The sequence below is a fragment of the Chanos chanos genome, chromosome 3 (assembly GCF_902362185.1).
Source record: "Chanos chanos chromosome 3, fChaCha1.1, whole genome shotgun sequence".
NCBI lineage: Eukaryota > Metazoa > Chordata > Actinopteri > Gonorynchiformes > Chanidae > Chanos > Chanos chanos.
The window spans coordinates 52,639,435-52,650,275 of NC_044497.1; the positions used below are offsets into that span (position 1 = coordinate 52,639,435).

At 43.8% G+C, this 10,841-nt stretch overlaps 1 protein-coding gene across 1 annotated transcript in view; it reads right to left on the bottom strand.

Moving 5' to 3' along the window:
- Positions 1-10,841, bottom strand: part of pdlim5b (PDZ and LIM domain 5b) — a 54,270-nt gene that overhangs the window by 7,978 nt on the left and 35,451 nt on the right. Inside the window, exons 6-8 of the mRNA XM_030769238.1 lie at positions 6,763-6,935; positions 5,730-5,760; positions 542-636 (exon numbers count right to left, since the gene is read on the bottom strand). Coding sequence (XP_030625098.1) covers positions 542-636; positions 5,730-5,760; positions 6,763-6,935 — 299 coding nt within the window. The remainder of the gene's footprint in view (positions 1-541; positions 637-5,729; positions 5,761-6,762; positions 6,936-10,841) is intronic.

A 10,841-nucleotide genomic window follows, 5' to 3' on the forward strand; every position in this document is an offset into this window, starting at 1 on the left:
GAAGGTGGGCCTTAATGCGCCTCTGTTTGGAGAGCACTTACATCACATAAAGTGTCATATCAATTTCACAACCTTTTTTCATTTTGAGATAGTTTGAAAACAAACATATTTTAAGCTGATTTGGTGTAACACCACTCACTTTTTATTGGCCTCACAAACTAAAATCCAATGGCACGGGGACAGCTCTCAGTTAGTGGGGGAAAAAAAAAAAAAAAAGAAAAAAAAACACTCTTAGCAAATAAGATTTTTTTTTTTTTTTTGGAAGTGTGTGGCTGCCCCCTATAGGGTGAATAAAGAACTACATCCTGTTTCTCACTAAAAAAAAACCCAGTAAAGCCAGAGCTCGTCTGACACCAACATAAATCGCTATGAAAATAATCAGCATTAAACCAGCACTTCACTCAGTTTAATACTGACACATCAGGGCTTTTTACCCTTTATGATTCTAGTGGTGTTACATCTCACAGTACTTATACAAGGTTCCAAACCAGTGAAAGAGGATGGACGTTATAGGAGGGGGAAGAATGTTAGATTTGAGTACCTGCTATCCCACCACTGCCATTTCGGGGGTTTTTGGTCATGGTCTTCACTGAGGATGTGATGTGAGCTCCGGTCTGAGAGGGTGGTGCAAACTCACTGTGTGGACAGAAAAGACAGTTCAGTAAAGAGAAACAAACAGACCCTGGGCCATGGCAAGCACTTGCAAACCATAACAAACAAGATCTGGGCCCCCGTATGAGTCAGCCGTCTAAAGCGTAAGACCACTGATCTGGGATCATCTGCCCACCACCCCCGCCTCCTTTCGAGTAACTGTATTTATTAGGAACACCAAAATACAAAAAAACTGATCCAAGATCAGTAGCTTCACGCGTATGACCCCCGCTAAACCTTGGAGAGCAGAATTCAAAGAAGATTTATAGCCCGTGGCTCACGCTGTATTGGAAGTTCAATGCGTTTATGTGAGGGGTTTTCAAAGGCCGAGAGAACAGTGCACAGTTGTACACTGTTCAAAATGTAACCAGCCAGCCTCAGTCATACTTTAAAGAGAGTCCCTAGGCGCACTTTGTTGTGACAACAGCTTCCATAGAAACAGACGTGCTCTTGCTGAATAGACCCCGAGCAGACTTTCCAGCTGTCTGAAACGTAATTTCACGGAATCGGCTCCCCCCCCGATCCACTCCCCTTCTTCAGCTGCTGTTCGAGTGTTCTGACTCTCCTCCGTACACAGAGCTCAACGAGCTTTACCTCTGCAATACCACAGTCCTATTCAGCACGCAAAAACCATCTTCCTCAGTTCGCCCCTACGCCGCAAACGTACACATTATACCTGCAATAAAGAAACTCATCTCTGATGACAAATAGGAGATGATTTTTTTTTTTTTATCAACGCCACTGAGCCAGGAGCAGCAGGAGACACAATCTTTGGTATATGTGAGTTAAGATCCTGTTGCCGTTTTCCTACTAAAACAGAAAGAAATAAAGTCTAGCACAGATATAAATGTAAGAGGACATAAAAAAAAAAAAAAAAAAAAAAACATCTTACAGAACCAAAGGGGGAAGAAATTTGATATTCAATCTGCTCCATTTCAGGAGGTATTTCGCCAGATTAAAACATATGTTCAATGATAAACGCGACCAGATTGTTAAAATAAGTTTGGCCCATCAGCCTGGCAGTCCCAGATGGTTTGTTAATGAAAAGAACAGGTGCCAACAGAACTGGTTGGCACTCCCTGGTCCCCCGGACTGAGGGTCTCCATTGTTCCTGGCCTAATTCTGTACCCCCCCACCCCCAGCCCCCCCCCACCACCACCACCACCACCACCACCACCAATATAAAATGAAAAAAGGCGAATTCTGGATTTCTGGAAATTTGGATAATAGTAGCATAATCCATCATATTTTTAAACATATATGTAAAAAGACTCCCCCCCCCCCCCCCCCCGCCCCCTTTACAGTATTGAGGTAAAACACGATGATATACAGCCCTTCTGGTTGAGTTTGTGCTTGTTTGTGTGTGTGTGTGTGTGTGTGTGTGTGTGTGTGTGTGTGTGTGTGTGTGTGTTTGCGTGTGTGTTTGACCAGCTGATGGAACTGTACCAGCTCATTTCAGTGCTGTCCAGACAGAGTGAAAGGACTAAATCTCGCAGGGACTCATGGATCCAGTGAGAAACCTCAGGGACACATGGTTGGACCGCAGGCCAAACAGGCCACATACTTCCCACGAGCTGGACACACTTCTCCCTGTTCTCTCACGGCGCACACGCTGGTTAGCATACCGAGCTAACCAGCAGGTCAACACTTCCACCCAGAACATTACAGAACCAACGTAACGTGAGAATATATCAAAAGAACATTCAACAACCGCACAAACGAACTTAAGTCCTTCAAAGGCTCTCACGTCATATCGTTTCATCTTGGGCTCGGCTCTACAACTTAGGATGTTGGGGACGGTTGTTAAAAAAAAAAAAAAAAAGATTTTATTAGACTAACAGAAATTTAAGAGAAAGTGTTACTCTACGGTAAAATATCTGTTTGACTGAAAGTCGGGGCTGCGCCGTCGTAAAGTTTACTGCGGGTCTCACGAGGAGAGAGAAAGAGAGAGAGAGAGAGGTAAAAAAAAAAATTTGTCCAGCACTCCCATCTAGTGGCTCTATCCTCTCTGCTATATCACTGTCAGAAAGTAATGTGTGTCACAGCCTGTGGCCACAGCCAGAGAAAAGAGCATTAAAGAGAATAGGAGCATTAATATATAATTTAGCCCCAGGTCCTGCTACACCTCTGTTCACTCCAATATGTTATGTATTGCTTTTGCTTGATTCATTTTTTTCAACAGCCTATCCTATGTTCCATTCTGTTCTTTTTTGTTCTCTCTGCACCCTTGAGACAAACGACAGAATGAAGGGTAGAATAAGACGTGGGGGGGGGGGCAAAAAAGAAAGTGAATTGTGGGGGATACTCACCCTAGAGGATGAAATCCATCTATTATTTATGAATAACAATAAATAAATATTAGAAATGTTCAATCTTTTTCTTCATCTGAGAGAAGAGCTGATGTTGTGTGTGTGTGTGTGTGTGTGTGTGTGTGTGTGTGTGTGTGTGTGAGTGATGGAAGAATATAAGACACTTTCTGCTATTTGAGGAATATGAGAAATGTTTTGAGCAATGTCTGTCATATAGACATTATTCTTCTACGAGTTCCTGTTTATGATTTGGGCCGAACCCCCCTACGTTCTCCATGCTAAAGGCACTGAACTTACTGGAGTTCAAACAGAGATGTGTCTGTTACTCCTAATAGAGACACATCTACAAAGGTCTCATGTGTGTCGCTTTGAATTAATATTTTCTTTCGAAACAGTAGCATTCGGCGGTAAGAAAAAAAAAAAAAAAAAGAAAGAAAAGAAAAAAGAAAGTAAGAAATCAGACGGTGAAAAACAAGAGGAATGACTCTGCCACATGTCTGCTTTCAGATCGCTTTGCGTCTGCGCTCAGTCAGACAGATTACTCCCGATTCTGAGAAGCAGACGCAAATGGTAAAAACAGAAGTTGCAGTGACAGGCAAGGAAAGCCAAAGACACTCTCATATCTCTAACTCCTGGCCTGTTTTTATCTATGAATTTTAATGTTGTTTTCACTCCATATTTGAAAAACAGTTCATTTGCGCAATCTCGTTCCACGTCACGTAGAGACCTACCGTTCCTGCCTCGCGCACGATATCGAAATTTTGATGAACAGCTTTATTATAGCTGAGTAATATTTCAGTTTGGACCTTATTTGAAAGTTTTTTTTGGACCACGGATATATCTGAGTCTCGAGAGAAAAACTTAAAATTATTTGCACTATGTGGCAAACTCAGTGAAGTCAAAGGGAAAATATTAACAGAAGAGAAGAAAAGGAGAGAGAAACCATGAAGTGGCAGAGAGACAGAGGAAAGGCTTTATTGAAGCTGCACATTTATCCTACACCGTTATCCTACAGTGTACAAAATAAAATACAAAGGTCTGAGATTCAGAATTAATCATTAATTCAGCAGTAATTTCATAACAGCGTACAGCATTTCCATTCCAGCCTCTTTGTGAAAGAGCAGTGAAAACGGAAAGGGAACAGAAAAGGGAGAAAAGAAAGAAAAAAAAACAACATTCCCCCATCCGAAAGAAAAGACAAACAGTCAAAGACAGAATGAAAAGATTCTTTCAGAAAAAAAGCAAATTCACAATAAGGTGTATTTGGGAGAGAAAGGGAAGAGGGTGAAGAGGGTGAAGCCCGGGGGGGCGGATGGGGGTGTGTATGTGTTGGGGGGGGGGGGGGGGGGGGGGGGGGGGGGGGGGGGGGGGGGGGGGGGGGGGGGGGAGTGGTGGCTGGAGGTGGTGGTGGTATGTGAAATTCCCACTTGAATTTTCACCTGCATATATGTCCCTCCGAAAGGCACATACAACTTCCATCATCCAAAACACGCAAAAAAATACACCCAAAACTTGCTTCTCCACTCTCATCACACACACACACACACACAGACACACACACACACACACACACACAAACAACCAGAAATAAACACCTTCTTTGACCTTCCTTTAAGATAAAGAGGAGGAGAAAGTACTCTAACGTGAAGCATTCTAGATGGTTCCGACGTTACGCTACAGAAAGCCGAGGCCTGCCTGACCGACACAGTTACACTACTGGACATTGAGCACGCGAGCAGAGACGTCATGGTGCCAGTCACGCAGTTTGTTGTACTTGGGCCTCACGACCTCTGGGTCCACTTTGTTCACCCTTGACACCCCGACGAGAGAGAGACAGAGACAGAGACAGAGAAAAAAAAAATAATAAGGAGAGGAGAGAAAACAGACAGGGTCGGTGGACAGCGAGGAAATGAAAAGAGAGATAAACAGATTAGTTTTGTTCTATTACTGTAAATGGTAATCTAATTGTATTGAAAAAGTAGGAGAGAGAAAGCCCTAATCATAATGAAACTAATGGCTTTAGTATACAAGGCAGCACACCAACAGACACACTCACACACACACACACACACACACACACTCACAGACACACACCCTCACACACATGGACACACACACCCAACAAACACACACAAACACAGAGAGAGAGAGAGAGCGAGCGAGAGAGAGAGAGAGAGAGAGAGAGACTGTGGCTCTTGTCCAAAGATCTTCCTGTACCTTTGAATTCTCATAATAGCAATTTAAGTCAGGAACAATTCACAACTGCAGCAGTGACATCTCCCAGTCTTGTTTTTAATCTCCTAACCACCGAGCCAATGAGTCACCTGTTCTCTGGAAACAAATACTCTAGAAACATATCTGAGAGGCTTCAGAGAACACGCTTTATGGGAAGACCCTGATTACCCACAATCCCATTTCATTACCCTCGACCTATCCAGTAAAAAGCTTGACATTTGTGGTTCTGGTTTGGGCACACATATTAACAGTAGTCAATACACCCAGGCACTGTCAACAGTGGCATGTCTCCCAGCTTCTCTAAGATGAGGTTTTCTCATAACTCAGCCCTTCACTGAGCATGAAACCTCCGAGCAAGGCCGGGCTCTTAGATAAATAAGAAACTCAAACATTTGGAATAATCGTGTAATGCCAAATGCCCAAGGCACCGCGAGGGGGATGGTTTTCTATATCGTCCAAATAGTTACAGTAACAACAGCAAAATCACACTTGTGTACAGAGCGAAAACTACCCGACAAATGTTCAGTTACTTACTTCTTTTCAGGGCTGGTCTTCTGACCTTGCTCTGGAAAAGAGAAGAGAAAAAGACAAGTCAATAGCAGAAGAAGGAGAAGAAGAAAAAAAAAAGAAAAAACTGTTTCAGCTTCGGACGGAAAAGGCCGAGCCAGCCGCTCAGTGAACAAAGGCCGTGACTGATCTTGATCAACATTACGCTGAACGACTGGAGTGGAGATGAAAACCCGTTTTCGACGAGGCCTTGAGGGCCCGCCTTTATAAAACGTCTGTGCAGCTATTCATTTGATAAATAATCTCCATCCGGAGATGGATCCGACGCAAAAGATGAAAGCAATAATCCTACGGTGTTTCAAAAGCTGGTGCGAAAGATCTGAGTCTCACCCGAGACTTCTTTCTTTAGCCGCGTTATATAATCACGACACTGAACTTAAGCCGACCCTTCGCCGTGCGGACCGGGGCGAAGATCCCAGAGAGAGGACCCTGCCCCTCCATCCAGACCACCTGTTTCTCTAAACCCAGCCGCCTTAACACTACCCATCAGCCCTTAAAATGAACAGCAGCTCCTCCCCCCCCCTCCGGTATGAGAGGTAAATAAATCCAGGGTCCAGTAAGACCACTTGTCATCTCTACTTTACATGGGCCAGTCAGACTCAACAAGGGCCTGTATACAGGTTTTACACCTCCATATGGACACACATATACACTTTATGGAGACATGTGTGGAGAGAGCCCTTATTTATAGGGGAATACCAGCCGACTTCATGATCACACACGGAATGTTGGAGAGACGGATGGGGGAGACGTATTTCTGAGGAGACTTTGCTGAGTTTTGTCATTACTTGCATTTTTCATACAGGCTTTCGTTATTATCAGTTGCTGTAAATTATCGTTAGTGGATCGACCCACGGCCTGTTTTCAGCCCATACTGTGTTTGCATATAGATGTTAATCCCATCTTTGAGATTGCAGGAGCATTAGGAGATGCTAGAGGTGTAATCCGGAGACGTGAAGGGGGGGGGGGGGGGGGGGGGGTGGCGCGGCGAGACACTGACCGTTCTCCGTGCCAGTGATCTGCGCCAGGATGCGGAAAGAGCGGGACTGGGACGTGCCGGTGCGCGGGTGCCAGTCCTCCGTGTCCTCGATCAGACGCTTTTTGCTGGCGTCGGTGTGGAGGGACATGTGGTTGACGTCCAGTTCCGTCTCTATAATGGGTTTCCTGGCCGTCCTGACGGGAACAACAAAGCACAGGCAAACATCGCCGTCATCATCTTCCATCAAGCGCTGACAATTATCTACACACACACACACACACACACACAGATAGAGACATTTCACAATATCCCATTTACCTGGGAGCCTTCTTCCTGTGTGAAAAGGTGGAAATGAAAGGATGAAAGGAGAGAGAAAACAGGGAGGAAGAAAATGAGAAGCTCAGAGAGATGACAGAGCGGCGATGTTTGTGTAAGAGTAAAACCAGACTCTGATAATGATTGTTCTAGACCGTTCTACTTACTTAAGAATACTCTGAGGGCCACTACAGAAAAACAGAAACGGCGTGATGTAAGACATCAGATAAAATATCACACAGAAATTGCCATGCTTTTATCAGATGTTTTAAGGGAAGTCACAACATGGAAAACGTGGTAAGATAATGGTAAAGCAGAACTTTAGTTCATTAGTAAGAAGTAAGTACACGTGTTTTTCTTTTTTTTATGAGGGTTAAGAGATTATTTTACTTCTGTTCCTATTTAATTACTTATTGTTCCTTATACTCTTTTATCCTGTGATGGTGATTGACACCCCTTGCACATTAATGCCTACACATTAGCTGAGCACAAGACATAATGAAAACATATAAATGTAAACTGTGTTTTTAATCGTGTGCAAAACTGTTTTAATCATGTGCAAAAATATTTCAAAGCTAAATGACTGACTTAAAACGTATCATTGAAATTAAACTGATGGCCGAAAATTCTTTATAATCACTTAACGTTACACTGAAAATTGCAATTACAACTTTTGACCATGAGATGGCACCCTTGCATCTGCATTGGCCTGTATGAATGTGGATAGCGTGTCTGTTCTGCCAGTCTGATTTAAGAAGTTCCATAACCCTTCCCTTGAAACACTTATCTTCCTAAGCGTTTCACTGAGTGTTTAATTCTGAGTGAAATGTCAGACCAGTCAACAAGAGAACTATTAATATATAAACACACACACAGACACACAAACACAAACGCAAACACAAATGCAAACTCAAACTCACACACTCATTCACACAGACACAAATAGCAGCGTGTAATTAATGACAGGCCTTGAATAAACACGTTGACATAGGAGGACTGACGTGAGCAGCTGTTGTCCAAAGGTCTGTATCCAGTTAGTGATGACATGAAGGGGAGCACTGAGGATAAGGACACCCCTTTGCCCCCCCCCCCCCCCCCCCCCCCACTCCCTCTCCTCGATGGGTAAATTATTGCACAATGACAGGGCTGGAATGGACTGTTCCGTTAAGCTCGCTGATCCGTGAGGCAACTGTACGCCAAGACGACAATCGTTCGAAAGTGTTGTTCGGAAACCGATTCGATTGTATTTGTTTAAGAGACAAGCACGTACGTGCCTGTTGAGTTTAGCGAGGCGATTAGAAGCGTTGAACCGTGCAGGCATGCCAGTGCACTCATAAAGACACACATAAAATACCAGGAGGGTACAATCAAAACACTAACTTGGTCACAGGCTGCTCCTGTTGAGAAAAGAAGAGAAACGGAGAACAGTGAAAGATGAGAAGGCACATAATTCATAGCTACTCCTCACACTCAAGGACAACGCTGAAGGAATGTGCAGGCAGACACATACACATACACGCACGCACGCACGCGCGCGCACACACACACACACACACACACACACACACCCACACACACACACACACACAGTCCCATGTAGCTCCTTTACCTGAGCATCTGGGTCCACATTTTGAATAGAGAAATAAAATACAATAGCACTGACATTAAAATAACACGGCCAAGCCCAAGAAATGCATTAGTGAGGGTTAGTGTCTGTCTTTGTAGTATTCTTTGGCACAAGAACACGTTCTCATGCTTCTCAAACTACACACATGCATACTACAAAGGTCAAACCAACTACAACATATTTAAGGGCTACAACAAAGGCTCCCCCAGTAGCTCTCTCTCCCTCCCTCTCTCTCTCTCTCTCCATCACCAGCATTAATTACTTTAATTTGAAGGAGTATGCAGGTCAGTATCAGTCACTCTGGTCCTCCCTAGACACTAATTGGTCTCCCACATAAGAGCAGCTGGAGACACTCTGAAGAGATTTCACAGACATTCCAAGACTGGAGTGACTATATATATATATATATATACACATTTAACAGCGGTATCTGCAGAGAGAGGAATGGGAGAGAGACTTCAGCGTAAATAAATGGCAAAGCCTTTTCCCCCCCGATACCCCCCCCCACCGTGTCACGGATAAACCATACGGGACATGTTTCCAAAAGTTCACGGAAAGTGTACTCCTCTGGGGTTCTGAGTTTCTGATGCCCATGTTAGCTTATGAGAACCAGAGAACCCTATGGGATTGAATAGGAAGAATGGTACAGGTGCATCCTCAAACACAAGCCTCGTAAACACGCAATGCTAATGACGACACACACACCCCACTGCCAGCCGCCGGGGAACTGCCGATCGTCTGTAAACGGTTAACACGCAAAGCCTACAGACCCGGTATGTGTGTGTGTGTGTGTGTGTGTGTTATTCTTTGAATTTCCAAGTCCAAGAGTCTCTCATAAACGGACCAAATCATCAATCTTTTTTTTTATTACCTTTTCTCTCGTTCCCTTTGTGACTCTGTATATCAACTTGTTTTGGGAATAGTCTATGACCTGAAATTTCTTTGGCTCCCTGCTAATTGGAACCAAAGAGCCTTTCACAGTGGGGATGTGGAACCAGACTCCCCCTGTTTGGGAAAGCAATCAGTTTCAAGTGACAATTAGAAAGAGATGGGCGGTAGCCTGCATTCAGCGTGTCAGTTGTGTTTCAGATTCACTCCGGTAGATTGGGACAAGATGTGGCTTCTCTCTGGCTTTGGTTAGGAGATCATGGGACCAATCCCTCAGAAAATACAAACCGCTTATCACAAGGCAACTTTCCACCGAGTCACTCTGGATCACCATTCAAACCTTCCGAGGAATCGGGGGGGGTGTGTGTGTGTGTGTGTGTGTGTGTGTGTGTGTCACTCACGGAGCCCAAATCATTCTTTCCATTTTCCTGTTGACTGGAATATCCAAGAATATGCGGAATGAGGAAACTGATGAGGATACATCACCAGAGAGAGAAAAAAAAAAGTCACCTGATGATGTAGTTAAACAATAACAGTGGACGTTTATGTTGGGGTTTTTTTGTTTTTTGAAGTCTGTAAAAATAACCGGCGAATATATTTTCAAAAATATTATTCTTCGGCGGCACAAAAATTCTCGCTCCCTGACCGAGGCTCCAGCGGAGAAGGTCAACACGACACGACAAAGATTATGTGAAACTTCCAACCTCTGGAAAATGACATTTAAAAAGAGGTCAGAGTTTAAAGCTTCCACAATCCAGGCGCGGAGCGGAGTGAAAACTAACCTCAGTTCCCCTCAGCCTAACCAAACTTGTTCTTTACCACACTTGAAAGCAAAAGAGGGAGATGAAGAGAACTTTCCACAACAACACCCCACCACCAGACAAAGGAGTTAAGTGAACTGAACTTTGCTTTTCCAAATTACAGTCTAATTTAGTTTGTTTTTTTACAATTGGTTTAAAAGAGAGTCAAATGAAGGGAAATGCTAGCACAGTCACCGCTAATCATTCAAAACGCAGGCAAACCTCTGCCTTCCAAACAAACATCTCAGACCAGCTGGCAGCCTGGCTAATTTCGACATTGCTGAATCTGATTTGGCGCTCGGGTCGACATCACTGAATTTGATTGGTGCTCATACACAATAGCACGCGAGTTAAGTTAACCGTTTAGACATTGCAAAAGGAAAACATGACATGGCGTAAAAAGCCACAAAGACATAAAATATCTATAAAAAGAAAAAAAAAAAACAATCTCCATCATCTACCACACTATC